The following is a 24,288-nucleotide window of genomic DNA, read 5'->3' on the forward strand; positions in this document are numbered from 1 at the left end:
CTGGGCATGAAGCCAGAAGTGGTACTGTGGCTCAAATGGTACAGCACTAGCCTTAAGAAAACTCAGAGCCAGTGCCCAGGCCCTAAGTTCAAGCCCCAAGACTGGAAAATAACAACAATAATAAATAAATAAAAGCTATAGCATACTCTTGCATGTAATACTCCTCTGATATTATATGTAGTTTCATGTCTCCAGACCTCTGGAAATTTGTACTTGTTTATTTTGTATCAGTGTCATGTATATGCCATTGCTAGGCATTATACTAATTGCTGGGATAAAATTAACAAGCCTATCAGTCTACTTGTGAAATGTATTTTCTAGTTGGGAGAGGATGGACAATAAATTTAATGAATTGTATGAAGAAAATTTAGAGAGATGTTAACAGCAGAATAAGGAATTAAGTCCTCCCCCCCCTTTTTTTTTGCTAGTCCTGGGGCTTAGACTCAGAGCCTAGGCACTGTACTTAGACACTTTTGCTCAAGGCTAGCACTCTGTCATTTGAGCCACAGCACCACTTGTGGCCTTTTCTGTATATGTGGTACCAAGGAATCAAACCCAGGGCTTCGTGCATGCTAAGCAAGCACCACTCTACCACTAGGCTCCCTGCCAAGTCCTTCCTTTTTATACAGTGTTGCTGAAGGAAATTTCATTCCACTATTTTTATTTTACTGTGGCAGACGTAAGATTAATACCCCCAGGTAGTTGAGGCATAAGATGCCAAATGCATAAACACCAATAAAAGTTAAAGCAACTTCAGTAGGGCACCAGTGGCTCACACTTAAGGATTACAGTTCCAGGCCAGCTTGGGCAAAAAAGACAGTGAGACTCTTACCTCTAACCAGCAAAAAGTACAGATGGTAGGGTGGTGAGTGGTAGAAGTATCCGTCTTAAGTAGAAAAAGCTAAGGGACAGCACCTAGTCCCTGAGTTCAAGCCCTAGTACTGGGGAGAATATACCAACAGAGGAACTAGATAGCTAGTCAGGGACTTAGTTTGATTAGTATGTTAATCACTCAATGAATGTATGAACATGATAAATATGACAAAAAGATGGAGGAAAATACAATTGGGACTAAATTCTAGTTAAGTCAAGATTTAAGTAACACAGTGACCTCAGGAAGAGCTAGCAAGATAGCTGGGAGCTGGTGGCTCACACCTGTAATCCTAGCTACTCAGGAGGCTAAGATCTGAGGGTTGAGGTTCAAAGCCAGCCTGGGTATCTTATCTCCAGTTATCCACCAAAAACTTAGAAGTGGTAGAGTACTAATCTTGAGCAGTAAAACTCAAACATATGGAAGGATCTCTGTCTTCCAAAGTATTTTAATAAAATACTTTTTCCTATGTATGTGGCACCAAGGAATCAAACCCAGTCTTCATTGTATGCTAGGCAAGCACTCTACCACTAGGCTAAACTCCCGGCCAATAAAATACTTCTAATAAAAAAGTATTTTAGTATCAAATTAAACCTGCCAGAAACTGGAAGTGGCCCTGTGGCTCAAGTGGTAGAGCACAAGCCTTGAGCTAAAGAACTCAGGGACAGCACCCAGGCCCAGAGTTCAAGCCTCAGGACAGATCAAACGATCGATCAAACAAACAAACAAACAAACAAACAATTAGCAAGTCAATACTGCTAGGTCCATGTTCCAATATACATTAAGAATAAATCCAGTTATCAACTGAGAGGTCCAGCTTCTGAAAATGATTGTAGGCTGAGGACTGCTGATAGAACTAAATGTTTTTATCAGAATTATGACCTACACAGAGACATTTACTATACCAAGTTACATAGTAAGATTTATTTAGCCTTATTTAGGATAGTAAAGAGGCTACTTTTTCCCAGGAAAACTGCTGATAAAAAAAAAGGTCCCAGTAAAGTATCCTTTCCACTCATAGTATTTTCTCACTTCATGTTTCCCCAACACCAATCTCAACTTCCTTTTTCTATGTTGCTGGGGATCGAACCCAAGGACTTGTTCATGCTTTCCTAGAATATGCCAAGGGCCCTCAGTTCAAACCTCAGCAAAAATAAAAATGAACAACCTTCAAATCTGTAGACCACAAAGTTAAAGATGACAATATTTCCCTCACCATAAGCATTTTCAAAACTTGCGTGAAGACACAAAGGTAATAAAGTAATAATGTCAGATCTTTAGAAAAGGACATTAACATTTATAAAATATATCTGATTAGGTTACATCACCTATTAGCTAACAAAGACCATTTATAGTAGGTAAAAAGATTATGCTATGGTAATTTTGCTACCTATATAGTAAATACCAAAAGCCATTCTACTAATCCTTGTCTAGAGAAGCTCTTATACACTAATAAAACTATTCTTTTTGGCTGTGAAACTAGAAATTTTAATTTTTAGAAGACTAAAGTAACATTTCATACATGAAAAAACATTTTTTTCTTATAAATCACATCCTCTGATTTTCTTGTCAGCTTGCTTCAAGGAAATCCACATGTTTAATATGCTTGCTCGCAGTTTGGCCCATACCAGATGATTATTTAATCCAAATATCTGAGCAGCAAACTGAGCCGATCCTTCTGGAGAGAGTATGGTTGAGCAGCCAAGACCTAATGATCAGAAAAGAAAAGAAGAAATCAGAGAGTTAAATGAAAATACAGCTGTTAAGGATATGGTTCAGTGAAAAGTGCTTGCCTAACACACTGTCGGTCTTGGGCTTGAACTCTGGGCCTGGGCACTCTGTTCCTGAGCTCTTCTGCTCAAGGCTACCACCCTACCCCTAGGACCATAGCTTCACTTCTAGTTTTTTGGTGGCTAATTGAAGATAAGAGTCTCATGGACTTTAGTGCCTGGGCCGGCTCAGCCTTCTGAGTAGCTAGGATTACAGGCATAAGCCATTGCAACCAGCTAATGAAACTCTTATCTCCAGTTAACCATAGGAAAACCAGAAGTAGAACTGTGTCTCAAAGTGGTAGAGAACTAGCCTGAGCAAAAAAATGCTCAGGGACAGTGCCCAGGCCCTGAATTCAAGCCCCATGACCAACAAAACAAAACAGAAGTCCTTATCTCTTGGAGATGAACACCTAACTATGAAGTACTAAAATTTGCTTTAATCTAGAAAAGTGGGTCTATGAATGCAACAAAATGGTAACCAAAATCAGGTGTAATATACATGTGTGACTTCATTAATGCTGTTCATTCATGTTTGGCATTTGAAGAGTTTTAAAATTTTTTGATGTATCTCACCACTAGGCAGTCGAAGAGATGACCACACATCCTGAGCTCCCCAGTCCGGTGTGAGGGGAGGACAACTGATGACTGGATATGCAGTGTTTCCAGACATCACTGGGCCCAAGCCATTGCTTCTGCCTGCCACAGCAATAAACACAGTAGGAATGCCATCTCCTAGAACAAGAACAAGTTAAAATCACATTAAACAGTGCTGAAAGTTTAGCCTAGTGGTAGAGTGCTTGCCTAGTATGCATGAAGACCCAGGTTCGATTCCCCAGTACTACATACGTAGAAAAAAAGTTGGAAGTGGTGCTGAGGCTCAAGTGGTAGAACTCTAGCCTTGAGAAAGTTCAAGGATAGTGCTCAGGCCCTGAGCTCAAGCCCAGGACTGGCAAAAAAATAAAAATAAAAATAAAATAAAAAAAAATCACATTAAACCCTAAAAAATAATAATAAAAAAACTTATCTTAAATTCTTAAGTTTCTTGAACTTTGAAAAATAGTATTAAAATAACACTATTATACATACATTCAAAATACATGATTCATTCTGCCACTTACTGTATATCAAGTAATGAGCTAGCCAGAATAGGTTTGACTGCTTTTGAGATTTATAGAATAAAGGAAATGCCAGTGGGTTAGAGAGGAAATGGCACCCTCTATTGCTAAGGCTATTCAAAATAATACCAATTGAACAATTATCTTCTGTTGAGTGGTCCTTGTGAAAGGAGTCATGACAATTAAAGGCTTAGAGCCAGCTCTTGAGTTGAAATAGGTTTTATAATGATTCGTTGATAATTATAAATGTCTTTGATTCATAAAGCAAATATTTGTAAGCTAGAATAGAAAACTTTGCATTCAGTAGGGAAGAGGATTACACTGCAGATTAGGCTAGCCTGAATTTATGAACTTCCAGGGGCCTGGACACACCACCCTCAATGGCTTACATTTCAAATACTTTCCATTTTTTTTTGGAGGAAAAAATTCCAACTGCCTTTACTAAAGGTGTCTGAAATACTACACTATATTCCTCTTAACAATTATCTCTAGAGAAAATAATGAATCTTCAGTTTTACAAGTTGAGAAATATTTGGCTATTAAGCTATACTCATAACTTCTTTGTTGTTGTTGTTACAACCTGAAACTATATCTTAATTTCATGTCTTACTACCTCCCAGTATAGACAAATCATTTCTGCCTTGGGTATCGTGCAGCTGACATGGTCTGTATGCACTGAGAAACAATACAAGAGTCTGGGCAGGCAGGGATGTTTATAAGGTTAAGACACTAAAGCAGCTCAAAGTCCTAACTCGTCTTTTTTCCTTCTGTGTCTGTACTTGTAAGTTGTTCTATGATAAACTCTTGAAATGCCTTATGATCTTTTGGTGTCATCATGAAAGTGTAGCACATCAAATTCTCTCTCAGGGAAGTGGCACTCTGGCTTAGGGGGAAGGGTAGTAGTCTTGAGCCAAAGAGCTCAGGGACAGCACCCAGGCCTCTCTCAGAAATAGGAAAAATTCACTTTGGCATTAGTCTTTAATGCATTGGCAAAGTTAGAAATACTTGAAATGTTCTAGTTACTTAAAGTTTACCTTCATACTCTGCCTTAATTCTCAGAGTTTCATCTGGTCCTTTATGGGCAGATGTGACCCGAAGTTCACATGGAATTCCAAAATTTCCACATGCTTTTTTGATTTTTTCACAATGACCAAGATCAGAAGTTGAACCCATCAATACTACAACTCTGCACTGAGTGTATGATTTCAGAAGTAACTGAAAAAGAAAAGCACAGTCATGAGAAGGAACATGAAAACCAGTGTGAATTAATACAGGAATGAGTGTGTCACAAGAATAGTTTTGTTTTAGAATACAGTTTGGAGCAAAATTAAGTCTGGACAAGTACTTTCTTAACAGACCAAATTTAAAACGAAAGGATGTAGTTTGGCCTAGTGGTAGAGTGCTTGCCTAGCATGCACAAGGACCGAGGTTCGATTCCAGGGTACATGACATGCCTAGGAAAAAAAGCCACAAGTGGTGCTGAGGCTCAAGTGGTAGAGTTCTAGCCTTGAGAAAGTCCAAGGACAGTGCTCAGGCCCTGAGTTCAAGGTCCAGGACTGGCAAAAAAAAAAAAAAAAGTGTATATATGTGTGTGTGTGTGTGTGTCCAGTCTGCAGCGAAGTAGAACTGTGTCTGGTGGTATACCTCATCTCTCTCTTCTCCCCTCTGATTGGAGCTCTCTTGTATCTCAGGCCTCCAGACTTGGACTGAATAATACTATTGGCTTTGCTCGTTTTCAGTTTGCACATGGCTGAGGGTGAAAAATTTTCAGCCTGGGAATTGAATAACCAATTCCTCATAATCTATTTTTATTTATGTCATATTACATGTATGTCTGTATGTATGTATCTGTCTATCATCTACCATCTAGCCAGTTACTGGCTTATGAAAATTGACTTTCTTTTTATTTTTTTGCTTTGTGATGGGGTGGAAACAATATATATTCAATAGAAACCATTAAAAAAAAGTAGTCTGCATAACTAAGACATAATCAGTAAGACACAATTTTCATTGCAGAGTTTAGGTAGTCCAGGAAGGCTTTAAACTTTGATCCTCCTACTTCAGCCTTCTAAATGCTCTGATTCAGAGGCACTGTGCTACAGGTAAAATTTTTAAGCAGAACTGGGCACCAATGGCTCACATCTGTAATCCTAAGTACTCATGAGGCTGAAAACTAGAGGATCACAGTTTGAAGCAGCCAAGAGACAAAGTCTGAGAAACTCCATCTTTAAGCAGCAAAATGGAATTCCAGAAACTCAAATGGTGGGGCACCAAATATGAGCAAGGAAGCCAAGTGAGTGTGAGGGTCTACGTACAACCCCTGGTGTTAGCTTGTGCACATGCATTCACCAGACAAATCATGTTTACTAATAAGAACTAAATGCTCACATCTTTCAGTTAGTACTTAAAAAAGTACAACAAAGCTGGGATATTTCCTGAAAGTGTTTCTTTTCTGAGTCTTATTCACTACGTAGTCAGGTATAGCTTTGAACTTGATTCCTCCTAGCTGGGATTATGGGCATATCCATTTTGAAAAAAAAATAAATAGGGGCCGGGAATTTGGCCTAGTGGTTAAAGTGCTTGCCTAGCATGCATGAAGACCTGGGTTCGATTCCTCAGTACCACATTCATAGAAAAAAGCCGGAAGTGGTACTGAGGCTCAAGTGGTAGAGCTCTAGCCTTGAGAAAGTCCAAGGACAGTGCTCAGGCCCTGAGCTCAAACCCAGGACTGGCAAAAAATAAATAAATAAATAAATAAATAAATAAAGCTCTACAAATTTACTACACAACCATTACCTCTACTCTCTCTGCAACCCACTCAAAGTTTTTCTTTACCATCTGAAGTCCTTCAGGAGTTACTTCTTTGAGGTCACGATAAGACTAGAAAAAAATATAAATAAAGGTTGGAAAACGAGATTCTGCTATCAGAAATTTTGGCAAGGGATAATGACAGCTTTAGCAAAAAATGAAGATGCAACTAAGTCTACAAATTCACTTTCTGAATTAAGGAGTATTTTATTTTCATTTCACTGTAATCATTACCTTGAGAATCCTAATGTATTGATTTGATTATACAGAAAAGAGCAGAAATAGAGCAAGATCTAAAAGTGGCAGGCCCAGCCTGCCACTTTCTCATTCTTGTAATTGGGAAGATAATTATCCTCTTAGAGCCTTAGTTTTCAATCAGCCAGACAAGAATGAAACTCCCTGTTATTGTTGTTATTGTAATGAGAAAGTTTGAAGTACTACTTGTATTATTCTATCAAGATATAGTAGATGTTTAAGCTTTAAATAGCAATTAACAAGTCAGGTTCATATCAGAAGGATCAACTGCATTTTCCTCTCTCTTTTATCCTATCCTGATCTTAAAAGATTTTACAAAGCAATACACACCTGTTTGTCTTTCTGCTGGCTCCGATCTCCAGATGGCCAGAGTCTCCAGGAATCATTATCAATAACATCAGCCAGAACAATCTCTTTGGTGGTTATATCAACACCAAATTCAATCTAGAAACAGCAATTCACAAAAATTAACAAAACAAATTAAAGTCCTAAACAATATTTGACTTTCATATCTCCTAGATTCATCTGTACCTTCATATCAACCAGTGTACAGTTCTGGGTCAACCAAGATTTCTCAAGTATTTCAAAAATAGCTTGTGTAGCATGACTCATGATATCCACTTCAGTCTGGCCTATAGCAAGTCCAGCAAAGCAAAACTTCGCTGCTATTAGCTGTTCCTCAGACCACTGCGGATCATTGTTGGCATCATCCTGAGAATAAAACATTGCAATTAATTTAAAAATCATGTCATTTATTTATTTATATCTAAAACCTCTGGACTCCACAAACAAAATCTTGTTTCTTTCCTCCTAGGCACGGGCCTTTCCTCCTCAGAAATATCCACTTTCTCTAGAAAACATTTTTGTTTATAATACCACTTAATTGAAAAAAAAATTTGTCTATTTTTCATAGCTACTTTAAAATTCAAAGTATTCAGTGACTTACACTAGACCAAAAATACCTGAAATTTGTCCTCTTTATGTAACACATTTAAGTCAGTCAAATCTTCCCCAAAGTCAGGTTTTATAAACACTCAGACTAATGGAAATTATGAGAACTTATACAGGACTACTTGCTGACCTTAAGTAGTATCCCCAATTATTCTTATACGATCTCAACAATTTATGAAACTTACTAGTTAAAAACACATTATTGATATTACTTGCTCAGTAGAAGACTTATGCTCAACAGCACAAAAGAAAATAAAGGGCATTAGGTTAGGTATAAGATTAGCTACCAGCTAACTACTTAGGAGGCTGAAGTAAGAGGATCAAAGCTTTCAGACTGGGCAGGAAAAGTTTCGTAAGCCGCTTACCTCTACTTAACCCCCCAAATCTGGAAGTGGAGCTGTGGATCAAATGGTAGAATGCTAACCTTGAGAAAAGAGTTAGTGCCCAGGCTCTGGTTTCAAGTCCCAGGATGGACATTAAAAAAATAAAGAAAAAGAAGTTAAGCAGTGGTGAATAAAACCTTTAATAAAACCACTGACTGGGCCAGGAGTCTGGCCTAGTGGTAGAGTGCTTGCCTAGTATGCACGAAGAGCTGGGTTTGATTCCTTGGTACCACATACATAGAAAAGCTGGAAGTGGTGCTGTGGCTCAAGTAGTACAGCTCTAGCTTTAAGCGAAGTCCAGGGACAATTCTCAGGCCCCGAGTTCAAGGACTGGCAAAAAAACAAACAAAACAAAAACAAAAAAACAGGAACACTGACCCTTATTGTATATATTTTGTTAAGACACAGCAATATGTTTTACTGTATTAAGTTAGACCATACAAAGATTTTCAACGGTAATTTTTTTTGGGGGGGAGACAAGTTCTCATTACTTATGTGTAACCTAGGCTAGCCATGGATTTGTGATCTTGCTGCCTCTACCTCCCAAGTACCATGATTATAGGTGATTTTGGGATTAAAGTCCTTTTTCACCATGACCAGCTGTAAATTGTAGATAGTACTTCTCTAAATTTAATAGTCTTCCTACTGTTAAATTAGCTTATTTTGCTAATTAACCTGATACACAGGTAAGCCTATTTTCAGGGTATTTTCTTTCAAATGTCTGTCCATCATTACTAACGGAAGTGTACCTTACATAAATTTTAGATCAAGGCTTCAATGTTTAACTGTTTTATGTTTGTAATATAAGTACGGTATTTACTATATAGTAGTCAAATAAAATAATTACCTTGAAAAACATTTCCACTTTCGGTGGATAAAACTTATATCCTTCCTTGACGCCGGGATTTCTTTTGAGAAAAGAGCCAGTTGCTATTCTCCTGCACACCCACTCAATTGGAATCATTTCACACTGAGGTGCTATGAAAGCTGTCTCCCCATGTTTCCCAGCGAAAGCAGTTTTAATACCTACACATTGATGACAGGTAAATTATTTACTAAAATTTCCTTTTACAAAATATTACAGCTAAAGGCATGTGCCACTACTTTCGGCAAGGAATATTTCATTTTGATATGCATGGCAAATACTTGGCTTCCAGAGTATTTATTACTCATTCATTTACCAATTCAGCAATACATATCAAGTGCCTATTACTGAATAACTTTAGACAAGATACATATTTAGGGGGCACTAAACTGCCTCTGAATCTTAACTTGGTCATAGAATTCTCATATTCTGCCATGAGGTGGACCTCACACAGATTTTTACCACAATCAGAATCAGTCATTAGGTCTGACTATAGTCACTTGGTTAAACCATGCAGTTTTCACCAAGCATGGGCAAATAAACAGAAGAAATTTCAAAAACAAAAATGCTAAATTAACTACATGCACAGCACAAAGGTCAACAGACTGACAGGTGCAAAAGCTCCCTGTCAGGTAATCATACTTTATTATCTTGTGCTTAATTTGTTGTAATCTGTTTCCCTTTATTTGACTTTGTGAAAAAATTCCAAAAAGCATATGAGAAGGGTTAGAGGAGGAGTGCCAGCCAATAAGGGAAATCAAGTAAAGAGTTCAAGTCCTAGTCTCTGACTTAAAAAGGAAAAGAAGCCAGGTGCTGGTGATGCAAGCCTGTAATCCTAGCTACTTAAGAGGCTGAGATCTGTGGATTGTGCTTTAAAGCCATCCAGGGCAAGAAAGTTCCGGAGGCTCTCTCAAATTAATCACCAAGAAAGCTCCAAAGCAGAGCTGTGGGTCAAGTGGCAGAGCACTAGCTCAGGGTAACAAATTTCAGGGACAGCACCCAGGCCCTGAGTTCAAGCCCCAGGACCAACACAAAAATATCCAAGCAACCAACCAACCAACCAAAAAAAACCCCATATATTAAATGGGGCCCGCAAAAGCATGCTAACTTGGGCTGGGAGTTTGGCCTAGTGGTTAAAGTGCTTGCCTAGAATGCATGAAGACCCGGGTTCGATTCCTCGGTACCACATACATAGAAAAAAGCTGGAAGTGGTGCTGAGGCTCAAGTGGTAGAGCTCTAGCCTTGAGAAAGTCCAAGGACAGTGCTTAGACCCTGAGCTCAAGCCCAGGACTGGCAAAAAAAAAAAAAAAAAAAGCATGCTAACTTACAATAATCCTTCCAAACCTAAAAATCTACCAATATATGTCATGTTATGAATGAATATTGAAAACGATTAAAATAAAATACATAACAAAAAATGCTTATGATTCCATTTACATGAATGACCTAGCAAATTCATAGAAACAGATAAAGGTTACAAAGTGCTGAGGTATATAATGGGTATCTGCTTCAGAAAAAGTTTTGAAAATGGGATGAATGTACAATATTATTAATATGAATGCCTCATTGAAGATATAAACAGGTAAAATGGTTAATTTTATGTACATTGGTCACAATTTCACTAGTTCAAGGACTCACTTCATAACTAGAAGCTGGTAGTTCATGCCTTTAATATTCAGGAGACAGAATTGAAGATCAAGGTTTGTAGCTAACCTGGGCAGAAAAGTCCAGAAGACACTTACCTCCAATTAACCTGCAGATAAGTTGGGAGTATGGTTCAAATGGTATAACATCAGACTTGAAGAAGAAAGCCAAGTGAGAATCCAAGGCCATTAACTATGCACACACAAAAGGAACCTACTTTCAGGAGAACCTACTTTTAGGAGAATAATCATCAAGGAAACCTTGAAATAAACTCTAGATCTCCTAACTTAGAATGTATGGTACCTTGAAAGTACAACAGCAAACTCATTTCCAGTGAATAAAGGGCTTTATGATATGGGTAACAAGGTTACAATTAGCCTACTTTCTCCCACACTCACTTAAAATGTGGGGGAAAAATATGCTCCAAGAGAAGCTAATCTAGAGGTGCACTGACAGAATAAACTTAATTATTTTGTCAAAGGGAGGTACATCTATCTTGGCTGGAACAAAATACACTGGCACCCCTCCTTGGATTTAAGCAATAGTTACTCAGGAGGCTGAAATATGAGGATCACAGTTCAAAGTCAGCCCAGCAACTAAAGAACGTGAGATTCTTGTCTCCAATTAATGATTAGAAAACAGGAAGTGGGGCTATGGCTCAGGGGTAGGGCAGTAGCCTTGAGCTGAAGAGCTCAGGGACAGCACTCAGGCCCAGAGTTCAAGCCCCATGACCCACAAAAAAAAAAAAAAGAAAAAAAGAAAAGAAATGGTGCTTCCTGCAAACACTGGGAATATTGAGAGAACGTGTATTAATTTATATAAACAATTAGTAAGTAGGGAACAAAGAACTTTTTTTAATAAGGAACCCAAGGCTTCAAAGATTGAGTAATCTAAGGCAATGAGAATTAAGACTGCATGGAAGACAAGGGAAGGAGCTACATGGGTAACCACTTACCTGCTTCCTGTAATAACTGAAAAATACAACTGGTAATTTTATTGGAGATTGCAGCTTTTCCTTCCAAGTGATTCTTTCTAGCTGCATTTCCCGCTGTAATCTGGTCCTTAGATTGCAGGAGGACTTTTCCTGGTTTATTTACCAATTCATAAACTTCTTTTGTTTTACCCTCGTAAAGTTTCTTACCAACGGTGAGCACTGTGTGGAAAAAAAAAAAAAAAAAGAGTTGTTTAAGATTTTAAGTATTTCCTGAATATGGGCCGGGAGTTTGGCCTAGTGGTAAAGTGCTTGCCTAGCATGCACAAAGACCTGGGTTCAATTACTTGGTACCACATAAATAGAAAAACCAGAACTGGTGCTGTGGCTCAAGTGGTAGAGCAGTAACCTTGAGGAAAGCCCAAGGTCAATGCTCAGGCCCTAAGTTCAGTCTACAGGGCTGGCAAAAAAAACCCAAAAAACTCCTGAATATTGTTTAAATGAATCAAATTAATATAATGACTAAATATTTATCTTAAAATCCACTGCACAGGAAACTAGATCCTACCTAAACAAAATCCTGTCTTCGGATACAGAATCCCAAGTTGCTTGTTATCAACCTGTCTCTGAATTTAAATAGCACTCTCATTATGTGTATATTGCTACTGGATGGGGGGATTTGAGAGGTTAGCAGCTAAGGAATAGAAAAGGACTGCAGAAAATGAGGTAGAAGAGTTGGACATGGCTCACATCACCAATTAGCAAAGGTAATAAAAAAATGAGTACCAAGGAATAAAATCAAGTAATACTGGCTCAGCACACTAATAATGAAGCCAGGAGGCTATTGACTGCTGAGTTTTACGTATGAAAGTACATAAGCACACCTGTGACCAGGGCTGCGCTTTCAACCCCTTTCTGGACTGGATCAGTTTCCTGAAACCTTTTGTGTGTGCTGGAAGTGGGCTCTACCACCTGAGCCACACCTGTACCTCTAGCTTTTTTGGTGATTAGTGTCACAGACCTTTCCATCCCACCTGGCTTTGAACCTCAATCTTCACATCTCAGCCTCCCGAGTAAAAGCAGGATTATAACATGAAACATTGATGCCTGGCCAGAAAGATCTCTTGGTATCTCTCCTGACCTTCCATATATTGACATCTCCCCTGAACTGTTGAGAAAAAGCACTCTTTTTCTTAAGAGGCAACTTATGGCCACACCAACTACACTCACAAGTTAGTCAACCTAATTATCAATGCTTTTTGTGCTTTAAAGCTATAAAATTAGGCACCATGTTGTGAAAATACAAAACATAATTCAAGGATCTTTGATGGTGTTTGCCAGACTGTAATCCTAATTAGTCAAAATAAATGTAGCTTTTTTTTTCTCCAGTCAGGTTAAACTATGTTCTTGGCTATCAGTTGCTATTTTTGTAAGTGTCACTTACAGGACAAATAGCGTGATATCCTTAATCTAATATCTAGAATCATTTTTTTTTTTTTGCCAGTCATGGGTTTGAGCTCAGGGCCTGAGCACTGAAAGTCTTTGGACTTTCTCAAGGCTTCAAGTTTACCACTTGAGCCACAGCACCATTTCTGGCTTTTTTTTTTTTTTTTTAATGTATGTGGTACTGAGGAATTAAACCCCGGTCTTTGTGCATGCTAGGCAAGCACTCTACCACTAGGCCAAACTCCCAGCACTAGATTCATTTTTAACAAGGTTTTTTTAAAAGCCCTTTAGAGTACAAACCTGGCTTGGTTTTCCAAACTATTTTTTCTCTATTCCCTTTTCAAGAACTCCAAGTTCTTTAATTTAATTCTTAGGTTCCCTTGGCAGGACTTTTGACAATTACTTTTTTTCTTTTGCCAGTCCTGGTCTTGAGCACTGTCCTTGGACTTTTTCAAGGCTAGCACTCTACCACTTGGGCCTCAGCACCACTTCCGGCTTTTTCCTATGTATGTGGTACCGAGGAATCGAACCTGGGTCTTTGTGCATGTTAGGCAAGCACTCTACCACTAGGCCAAACTCCCAGCCGACAATTACTTTTATAGGCTGACAATGTTCTGTTTCCGATATTCACCTCTCAGGCCTTATAAGCCATGTTGATTGGGTTACATCTTAAGGACCATTGGGCTCTTGTGTCCTGAAGTAAAATGTGTATATTTAAAAAGGTTAATATGGCTGCTGTATGGAGGATGAAGTAGGAAGGGGTTGTAGGAGCCTGGGGGAAGAGTTTAGGACATTGCTGCAGCAACTGAGGCAGGTGATGCCCTCGTTCAAGAGCCAGCAGTGATCCAGCATCCAAAATGTTTCAGACAGAAGCAGAGGTAAGAATATAGTGGTGCCCAAATTAAGAAATAACAGCATTTGAGGGACCGGGAGTTTGGCCTAGTGGTAGAGTGCTTGCCTAGCATGCACGAAGATCTAGGTTCAATTCCTCTGTACCACATACTTAGAAGTGGTGCTGTAGCTCTAGGGTAAAGCTCTATCTAGTCTTGAGAAAAGTCCAAGGATAGTGCTCAGGCCCTGAGTTCAAGCCTCACGACTGGCAAAAAAAAAAAAAAAAAAAAAAAGGAAAAATTCTGGCCCAATGCTCTTGTTTCATGGATTTGTAAATACCCATCTTTTTTTGTTGGATCTCCAACAGTTCGATGCAAATTCAATGTTTGTTTTTTTTCCTGAATGGAAAAAAATCTTCTGATCAGCCAACATAACTTAATCTATTACAAATCTAGAAATCCCCATATGTGGGTCAAACGAACATTTTGTAAGCATAAATGGCACGAGGATCTTCCCAGAAAAATACAACCACTCAGAAACAAAGTAAACACCTAACTACGTAAATCTGACAAAAAGTTAAGCAAAAAATATTTTGCTGACGATTTTTGGAACTTTTTAAAGCCATCACGTTTTAGATTGCTTTAGGGAAAAAAAAATCGATGAAAACCTGGTCAGGCTTTCCCCAAGACTGAATTATTAAACTTAGGGTAGAGGAGATCATTACCGAAACAAGAAAAGCACGCATTTGATTTGAAAAGTAAACTCTAGGTGTTCTTCGTGTGATTGTTATGCAACATCCATCACAGAGGTTTCGGGCCCCTGTCCAGTTACTGGCACCATTTCTCGTCCTGAGCACCCCTTCCCTCGGCCGGGGCTTTCGGGCCCATCCTGGAGCCACTGGAGAGTCCTGAACCCCGAGGGATGGGTGAGCAATGTCCTCCCCGCTCTCCGGGCCACGTGGGCGCCCAGCACGATGCCTGGAGGCTCGGCCGAGGGGAGGCTGAGCACTGTCCCGGATGGCTGCGGCGGGGCTGCGGGGTCCCGAAAGCCCACAGCCCGGGCAGTGGGAGGAGGCAGGGAGACCCTCACAGGGCCCGCACGCCGGTTACTCACACTCAGCGGTCGCCATTGTCCAGAGCGGGCTGGAGTCACTGGGCAGAGTCGCTGGGACCTGGAAAAGAGCGGTTCTACACTCAGGTTGAAGAGCCCTAACGGGAATGCTGCTCACAGACACGCCCCGGGGCAGGCGGCGGAGACTCGCGCGGTTCCCCACGCGCTCGGGGACCACAGGCGCACGCGGAGGCTCGCGGGGGACGCCTGGGCGGAGAGGGAGGGCTTCCCCGGGGACTTCCCGCCACGCAGGCGCGCGGGCGCCGCTCCTGCGGAGGCCCCAAGTGGCGCGCGCCGGAGCCCCTCCCCACTCCGCCGAGCTCGCCGGCTGGGGCCCCCGCTCATAGGTTGGAACGTACCAAGTCCTGATGGCCGGGGGAAAGCACGTAAGGAGGAACGTGTAAACTTCACAGTCACTGAGAGACAAATGGCCTTAAAGCCCGCTACGTATGGCACCCGGGTTTCGGGCACAGGGAAATAACGGAGATTTCCACGTGCGGAAACATTACGGTGCGTCTTTGGGCGGGGGAGGCCAGCTCCACTCCCAGGGCGACCGAGACTCCGCCCACCGAGGGGGCGCGGCCTCCCAGAGCCATCGCTCATTGGCCGGCGGCGGGAGGCGGGTTGACGGGGTTGACGGCGGGTGGGGGGGGTGGGGGGGGCGAGGTTTGGGGAAAGCGCGCGCCGCCGCAGTAGCGAGGGTCGAGCCTCTTGGGAAGGAGGAAACCTTCCTCGCGCGTGAGCCTCTGAGGCGCCCTGGGCCGAGCCAGACCTCGACTGCGGCTGCAGGTTCCTCCACGTGCTTTCGGCGGCGCCATGGAGATGGAAGAGGCGGGAATTAGGGAGGAATGTGGAGTGTTCGGATGCATCGCTTCTGGAGAGTGGCCCACACAGCTAGACGTACCGCACGTGATCGTCCTGGGACTCGTGGGGCTGCAGCACCGGTGAGCGCCGCGGTCCGGGGAGGATGTGCGGGTAGTGGATCAGGGCTTTCTCCGTCTCCACCGGCCACTTCCCACCTCCGGGGCTAGTGATCTCCCGAGGCCCCCAGGACCTGGGGGACTTACCTTTTTACCTGGCCGATATCTGCCAGAGGCGGAGGAGAGGCGCCTCGCCTCCCTAGACTTTAGCTCTCCCCCCACCCCGGTACGCTTCCTTCCTTGCCCCTACCCCAGTTATCCATTGCCCTTTAGGGTCTCTCCCCCTCTCCGTCAACTCTGTGCACTTGATCAGGCCGGTTTGTTCGGGTTTGCTTGAACTAGGAAGGTCGGGAAGCAGCTTGTTCTAATCTTGCCAAGCCTGAAACTGTTGTGATAAGCTTTTGCAGGGTGGTGGCTGGTGCAGGTCCCAGTACACCTTCAGGTTTCCTCGCAGGACATCCAACCAGCATAAAATGATGGTTTGCAAGGACAGAGCTGTTGAGCAGATTGTGAGTTTGAAAATAGGTACAGCGATGATAACTTAGAGACCCTAGAACCTTGGATCCAGGGAAACAGGACTAATTGGTGTTCAAAAGGAGCCACGGTAGTAAGATTCCTTATAAATTAGCTGAATAAACTGATCGCTGGAAATAAGATTCATTGGTTAACATTGAGATAGTAAATGATGAGTTTAAGAGATAATAAGATGCCACAAGTCGACTCATACGTTTTCGCTTGTCTTGCTACACCAGATTGTTTTGGAAACACTGGGACACTCCTTCAAGGTGAAAAAAAAAAATGAAAATACACCTTTGATTCCATGATCTCTAACTCTACCTGACAGACATCAATGGAAGTTAGTATGCAGGGTCCTGTTGGGCTAAGAAATGAAAACCTAGGTTTGTCACTGACATTAACATAAGGCAATGCAGTAGTAACAACTTCTGAAACACTAAAGGAACTGGGCATACTTACCAGCAACAGCTGCAGCATTCTGTCACAAAACTAACTTTTGCTCTTTTCAGAGTTTAACATGCTTGAATTTGAGTTTCATGTTTTGGGCATTCCTAATCTTGAAGAAATTGTGAGTTAACTATGTTTCTCATTTGAAAGCCATTTATTGAAAAGCTAAAATGTATAATCCAAGGAGATTATGTGGTTGTTCTGAGAAACATTTATAAGACTTTTAGAAGTTAATTTGACTATCCCATTAGTATACCTAGAGGTCTGAAGGAAATGTATGAACTGGCTTTATTTTCTCTCTCTCTCTCTCCCTCCCTCCCTTCCTTCCTCCCTCCCTCCCTCTTTCCCTCCCTCTTTCCTTCCTTCCTTCCTTCCTTCCTCTTTCTTTCTTTCTTTCTTTCTTTCTTTCTTTCTTTCTTTCTTTCTTTCTTTCTTTCTTTCTTTCTTTCTCTGACACGCCTGGGGACTGTCCTTGAGATTTCTCAAGACTAGTGCTCTTATCACTTGAGCCACAGTATCATTTCCAGCTTTTTCTATGTATGTGGTACTGAAAAATGGAATGCAGGGCTTCATGTATGCTAGGCAAGCACTCCACCACTAGGCCATACTCCGAGCCCTGGCTTTATTTCTATTTTTTTTCTTTTTGCCAGTCCTGGGATTGAGCTCAGGGCCTGAACACTATCCTTGGACTTTCTCAAGGCTAGAGCTCTACCACTTGAGCCTCAGCACCACTTCCGGCTTTTTTCTATGTATGTGGCTGCTGAGGACTCGAACTTGGGCCTTCATGTATGCTAGGCAAGCACTCTACCAAACTCCCGGCCCTATTAGTATTTTTTAAACTATATTTACATTTTAGTCGAAATACCTTGTCTTCCCTTTAAACATTAGGTCTTTTTTATGTGTTTCCCACCATTGTTTTTGTTGTGAGAGAATTATGCGATTAGTATATGATAAAGGATACAAAGATACAAGAGGACAGGGCACCAGTGGCTTATGTCTGTAATACTAGCTACACAGTAAGCTGAAATGTCAGGATTATAGTTCAAAGCCAGACAAAGCAAGAAAATCTCGCAGACGCTTCACATTAAACACCAAAAAGCTGGAAGTAGAGATGTGGCTCTTGTGGTAGCACTATGGAGCACAAAAATTCTGGGACAGTGTCTGGCTCAGGCCTCAGGTCAGGCACTCAAAAAAAATAAAAGATGAGGTAGTGTGTGATAGAGCAGTTTAAGTTGTTTGCATTAAGTTGATTATTTTACCGGATTGGTCTTTGTTAAAAGACTGTTTTTTTTTTTTTTTTTTTTTTTTTTTTCTTTGCCAGTCACGGGCTTGAGCTCAGGGCCTGAGCACTGTCCTTGGACTTTCTCAAGGTTAGAGAGCTCTACCACTTGAGCCACAGCACCATTTCTGGCTTTTTTCTATGTATGTGGTACCAAGGAATCGAACCCGGGTCTTCATGCATGCTAGGCAAGCACTCTACCACTAGGCCAAACTCCCGGCCCAAGACTGGTATTTTAAATTGACCTTGTTTAGCTTAATTTTCGGATGCTGGCAAAAGTCATTCAGACATACCAAGCTGAGGCTGCTTCTTACTTCAACTCTAATTCATTCATTCATTTAAGCAGATAGTAGGGCTTGAGCCCAGGGCCTGATACCCTTGCTTTGCTTTTTCACTAAAGACTTAAAGATAAGAGTCTCTTGTATTTGACTGTCCTTTGGGGTTTTGAACCTCAATCCTCTGATCTCAGCCTCTTGGATACTCAACTAGGATTTTAGCTACTCACATCTAGCATAATTCAGATTTCTTTTTTTTTGTCAGTCATGGGACTTGAACTCTGGGCCTAGACATTGTCCCTGAGCTCTTCAGCTCAAGGCTACCACCCTACTCCTTGAGCCACAGCATCACTTCTAGTTTTCTGCTGGTTAATTGGAGATAAGAGTCTCACAGACTTTAGTGCCCAGGCTGCCTTTAAACCATGATCCTCAGATCCTAGCCTCCAGAGGAGCTAGGATTATAGGCCTGAGCCACCATACCCAGCTAATAATTCAGATTTTTAAATGATCAAAAATTATCAGCCTTTGAGAGAACTGGCTTTACATTATAGAAATCAATGAAAACCTATACATCTGGAAGATATGGTAATTGTTTACTTCGCTAAAAAGATAAGGAAGATGGAGCCGGAGTTTGGCCTAGTGGTAGAGTACTTGCCTAGCATGCATAAAGACCCAGGTTCGATTCCTGGGTACCACATACATAGAAAAGCTGGAAGTGGTGCCATGGCTCAAGTGGTAGAGCGCGCTAGCCTTGAGGAAAAAGCCAAAGGACAGCGCTCAGGCACTGAGTTCAAGACCCAGGACTGGCAAAAGAGAGAGAGGGAGAGAGGGAGAGGGAGAGAGAGAGAGAAGGAAGATCCTGAGAAAGATTAAGAACTAATTGTGGGTGTTTTGGAGATTGAACAGGGGTCTTGAACCTGCTAATCACACTTCACTAATGTATGGTACTCTATCCCAAGAGCTAGTGTATTATTATCATTATTATTACTATTAGCCGTAGTGGTGGTGGTACTAGGGTTTAGACTTAGGGTGTCATGCTTAGCTTACTTGCTTACCTGGCTTGTCCTCTACCACTTGATCCACACTAATATGTCCTTGAACAAAGAATGTCAAGGCTGGAAGTCTAGATAGGTGGCTTTAGATTAATTATCCATGATGTTATTTACACTTACTTGGTAAGTGGTGATTAGTTGCTAAAGGTTCTACTCTCATTTACTCAGTGGCTAGTTTTAGAAGAATAGGTCTTTCTCTCTTTCTCTCTCTATCTCGATCTCTCTCTTTCCTTTGGAAGTTCTTGGGTCAGAACCAGGGCTTTTCACGTGGCAAGCAGTCATTTTACCTCTTAGGGAGATGTCTCCAGACCAGTATTGTCCCTCATCATTGAAGAAGTTTGTTTCTCATACTTTTTTCCCCCCAGTACTGAGGGTGAGCACTGTCTTTGTGCTTTTTTTTCTCAAGACCACTGGAGCCACAGCGCTACTTCTGGCTTTTCTATGTATGTGGTACTAAGGGATCAAACCTGGATCTTAATGCATATAGGCAAGCACTCTCCCAGTAGGCCAAACTCTAAACCCCCCCCGCCCCCCCCTTGTTTTTGCCAGTCCTGGAGACTGAACTCAAGGCTTGAGCACTGTCCTTGGACTTTCTCAAGGCTAGAACTCTACCACTTGAGCCACAGCACCATGTCCAACTTTTTTCTATGCATGTAGTACCAAGGAGTCAAACCTGGATCTTTTTGCATGCTGGGCAAGCACTATACCACTAGGCCAGTCTCCTGACCCCCCTCATAAATTTTTTTTTTAACAAGAGAGTTTATAAGACTATTATCTCTATCACTTCTGCATACATTAGTTATGCTTCATATAAAAGCAAATGGGGCATCAGTTATTAAACAGTCATGCACTGGGTATTTAATTAGGTGAGTTCATCCAGGATTATTATTTTGGTAGTTGTTTTTGCTATTTGCAGCCTTATTCCATAGCTCTGCTTTTTGTCAGAAGGAGCAAGCTGTCTCCTTAGCAGTAACTGTGTGTGGATGTGCTCATGCTACATTCCTAGAGTCACCAGATGAACTTTGGTCCTGAAAACATCAGTTTAGTAGTTAGCAGAATTCTGAACTGACAAGACACCCTTAAAAGGTTAAAGAGCTTCATCTTTGCAACCTCATTAGATTTTATGGAGTATAGACCATTTTTGACTCTTTTTTTGAAGATTATATAGAAGAGCTGGTGCAATACTACTCAAAAAGACACAGAAGGATTTCAGTTTGACCTGGAAGGGCCAAAGGGAACATAAGACCCAGTCTCAGAAATAAAACAAAAGCCAGAGAACTAAGTCCCAAGTACCATGAACATTTATTTCATAAACTTATGCCATGAATCAGCTGATTAAGGATTGAACTTAACCTTAGGGATTGAACCCAGAGCCTCAATACGATAGGCAAGTGCTACTAATTGAACTAGGCCTTCAGGCCCTTAGGCCTTGTGTTTTTGATATAGGGTAATACTAACTTTGGCCTGGAACTTGAGCTCCTCCAACCTCCCCCCACTCCATCTGCTACTAGCTGGGATTATAGACATGCACATTATGCCCTGGACTGATCAGTCTTTTCCTTGATTTTATGGTTTGTAATTTGAAATACACCCAGAGGTCTCATTTATGGGAAATTTGTCCTCCTTGTGGTGGAACTGTTTTTGGCTGATGGGCTACCATCCTGCAGAAGTAAATTGCTTTCTGAGGCAATTCTCTGTTTTCATGTGTATCTTAAGACCCCAGTGGTTTTGGGAGAGTATATTTATAACATAAGAAGCCCTCCCTGGAGACTGGACTGATGGGGTTTCCTGTTCCTGGACTTTCAGCCTTCCAAACTCAAAGCTAAATAAACTTCATAAAAGCTACATCACTTCAGGTATTATTATTAATTATTATTATTATTATTATTATTATTACTTTGATGCTACACCTGAGGCTTGAACTCAGGGTCTAGTCATTGTCCCAGAACTTTTGTTCTCCAGACTAGCAGTGGTCTGACACTCCTCTAGCCACACCTCCACTTCTGGCTTTTGTGGGTGGTTAATTGGAGAAGGAATCTTTGGGATTTTGCTCCCTGGGCTGGCTTTGAATCTCAGTCCTCAGATTTCAACCTCCTTAGTAGCTAGGATTACAGGCATGTGCCATTCTGGTGCTTCAGGTGTTTTTTGTTTTTTGTGTGTGTTTTTTTTGTTTTGTTTTTTTGTGGGTCATGGGGCTTGAATTCTGGGCCTGGAAACTTTAAGGCTACCACCCTACCCCTTGAGCCACAGCCCCACATCCCTTTCCTTGTGATTAATTGGAGATTAATCACAAGGAAAGATTGTACATCTTTCCTAAGATAATCTAAATCACTGTCGCTTTACAATTATATTGAAGCACTCATTCACTCATTAGCCATTTATTCATTGAACTTATATTGATGGCTTGTGGGCTTACAGCTAAGATTACTTACTTTGAAAAGCTCATGATGTAGTGAGAGAAAGACCTTAGGAGATACTGAGTTTCAGTGGTTGTAATTTTAATTACTCAGGATGCTGAGTTCTGAGGATTTCAGTCCAAAGCCAGCCCAGGCAGAAAAGTCCATGAACCTCCTATCTCCAGTTAGCCACCAGAAAACCAGGAGTGGCATTGTGGTGCAAAGATGTAGAGGGCTAGCCATTTTTTTTTCTTTTTTTCTTTTTTTTATCAGTCATGGGGCTTGAACTCTGGGCCTGGGCACTGGCCCTGAACTCTTCAGCTCAAGGGTTAATTAGAGAAGAGTCTCTGTTTTTAGTGCCCGGGCTGACTTTCAACCAGGATCCTCAGTTCTCAGCCTCCTGAGTATCTAGGATTACAGGCGTGAGCCCTGCAGAAAGCAGACTCTTAAACTTGCACTTGGTTAGTTAGTTGATGAGCATACCCTTCTTGTTAAGGAGTTTATCATTTCTCTTAAGTTTGGGATTTCAACAATTAAACATTTTTATACTGCTTCAAAAAATGGGTAAAAATTTACCTGATGAAGTTGAGTATCCTTTTTGGAATTGCAAACTGTGGAATCTTTTGGTTCTCTTATTCTGTGGTGAGGAAATTGATTTGGAATGACCTTAGGAGCAGTTTTCTTAAGAGTCATGGAGACTGGTTCTGCAAATAGAGCAGATGACACTGTCTTCAAAAAGATATTCCTGAAAAAGAAAAGCACTCAAACTTTTGAAAGAATCTCTCCATGATCTTCATGTAGTGTAACGCAATAGGACATTAGCAGCGGACTTGATTAGAGTTGCCAGATTAGGACTAGAGATAACTTACTTTGATTTTTACCTTTTAGGATTACCAAAATATATAACATTCTCCTCTCTCTCTCTTCACCCCCCCCCTCTCTCTCTCTCTCTCCCTCTCTCTCTCTCTCTCTCCCTCCCTCCCTCTCTCTCTCTCTCCCTCCCCCCCCCTCTCTCTCCCTCCCCCTCTCCCTCCCCCTCCCCCTCTCCCTCTCCCTCTCCCTCTCCCTCTCCCTCTCCCTCTCCCTCTCCCTCTCCCTCTCCCTCTCCCTCTCCCTCTCTCTCTCTCTCTCTCTCTCTCTCTCTCTCTCTCTCTCTCTCTCTTTGTTGTAGCTTGTGGAACTTGATCTCTGGGCCTGGGCAGTATCCCTGAGCTCTTCAGCTCAAGGCTACCACCCTACCCCTTGAGTCACAGCACCACTTCTGGTTTTCTGAATTGGAGATAAGAGTCTCATGGACTTTAGTGCCCGGGTTGGATTTGAACCTCGATCCTCAGATCTCAGCCTCCTGAGAAGATTACATTTGTGAGCCACCAGCACCTGGCAAGAGATTTACTTTTCCATCCTCTCAATCTAGACTTTATATCTACCTAAGTGATGTTTGGTCAAAGGAAGTGATTTATTTTAAAACTATCTTTGCTAATTATAGAAGCAACAGGTTTTGCTAGAAACACAGTTCCTATATTATATGTAAAGTGTTTAAAAAGGTAACTGAATATATGCCTGTCCTTCTATTCTCAAAGGCTTTACTTTTTGTTGTTTACATCAGCTATACAGTGTATAAGGGGCTTTATTCCAATCTCCTTCACTCAACCTAAACCATTTGTTGTTCAATTCTCATAGGTCATTGACTTTTGTAATTTGATGATCCTTTATTTAAATCTTAAACGTTTCCATTCTTCTAGTTACAGCCAGTTTAAAAAAGCTTTATGTAAGGTCCAGGAGTTTGGCCTAGTGGAAGAGTGCTTGCCTAGCATGCATGAAGACACAGGTTCGATTTCTGGGTACCATATACATAGAAAAGCCAAAAGTGGTGCTGTGGCTCTAGTGGTAGAGCGCTAGCTTTGAGGAAAAAGCCCAAGGACAGTGCTCAGGCCCTGAGTTCAAGCCCCAGGACTGGCATATGTTTGAAATAGAATTTATCTATGTTTATCCCTTCCAACTCCCCCAAAGACTCAGTACCACTTCTTTGTTATTCTGCTCACAAAGTGGGGAGAGCCCTTTGTCATACAGTTATAGTTTCCCAATAACACCAGTTTAATTTCTGAGCCTGTTTTTTCATCTGTTGAGCTGACTTAAACATATTTTAAGTTCTAAATACTAAAATTTATTACATTCCAAATGATAGTTTTATGTGAGTAAAGCTTTAGCAATTTCCCTTTCCCAAAGCATAGCCACTAATATTAAGAGAAGCAATTAACAGGGACATCTCATTTGACTTGTATTTATATCCAAAGTGGAGAAATACAATTTGCAGCTCACATGTAATAAAATGACTATAAAAATAGATAAAGGAGGAAGGTGGGGTTCTTGCTACTCTTCTGTGAGGCTTGTGTCACTTAACCACAGGGATATATGTTCTGG

General features: G+C 41.3%; 2 protein-coding genes across 8 annotated transcripts in view; one reads left to right on the forward strand and one right to left on the reverse strand.

Moving 5' to 3' along the window:
- The window catches only part of Ppat (phosphoribosyl pyrophosphate amidotransferase), a 58,882-nt gene that overhangs the window by 2,573 nt on the left and 32,021 nt on the right, over positions 1-24,288 (forward strand). Inside the window, exon 1 of one of the 3 annotated variants that reach the window (XM_090343549.1) lies at positions 15,407-15,492. The exons of 1 other annotated variant lie outside the window; for it this stretch is intronic. Coding sequence is in view for 1 of the 2 variants with exons in the window: in XM_090343547.1 (XP_090199673.1) it covers positions 15,799-15,926 (128 nt within the window). In the remaining variant the exon portion in view is untranslated. Of the gene's footprint in view, positions 1-15,406; positions 15,493-15,660; positions 15,927-24,288 lie in introns of those variants that run through there. One more of the 3 variants, XM_090343547.1, reaches the window with a different exon arrangement.
- Positions 2,240-24,288, reverse strand: part of Paics (phosphoribosylaminoimidazole carboxylase and phosphoribosylaminoimidazolesuccinocarboxamide synthase) — a 36,973-nt gene continuing 14,924 nt past the window's right edge. For 4 of the 5 annotated variants that reach the window (XM_090343538.1, XM_090343537.1, XM_090343536.1 and 1 more), the window contains 10 exons: positions 22,444-22,571; positions 14,986-15,043; positions 11,620-11,817; positions 9,003-9,181; positions 7,353-7,532; positions 7,152-7,265; positions 6,555-6,638; positions 4,793-4,973; positions 3,217-3,375; positions 2,240-2,579 (listed from right to left, as the gene is read on the reverse strand). In XM_090343538.1, the coding sequence (XP_090199664.1) occupies positions 2,413-2,579; positions 3,217-3,375; positions 4,793-4,973; positions 6,555-6,638; positions 7,152-7,265; positions 7,353-7,532; positions 9,003-9,181; positions 11,620-11,817; positions 14,986-15,043; positions 22,444-22,571 (1,448 nt within the window). In that variant the 3' untranslated portion in view covers positions 2,240-2,412. Of the gene's footprint in view, positions 2,580-3,216; positions 3,376-4,792; positions 4,974-6,554; positions 6,639-7,151; positions 7,266-7,352; positions 7,533-9,002; positions 9,182-11,619; positions 11,818-14,985; positions 15,044-15,341; positions 15,427-22,443; positions 22,572-24,288 lie in introns of those variants that run through there. The other variant, XM_090343539.1, reaches the window with a different exon arrangement.

This window comes from Megascapheus bottae, chromosome 13, assembly GCF_031878675.1.
Source record: "Megascapheus bottae isolate mThoBot1 chromosome 13, mThoBot2.hap1, whole genome shotgun sequence".
Classification (NCBI taxonomy): Eukaryota; Metazoa; Chordata; class Mammalia; order Rodentia; family Geomyidae; genus Megascapheus; species Megascapheus bottae.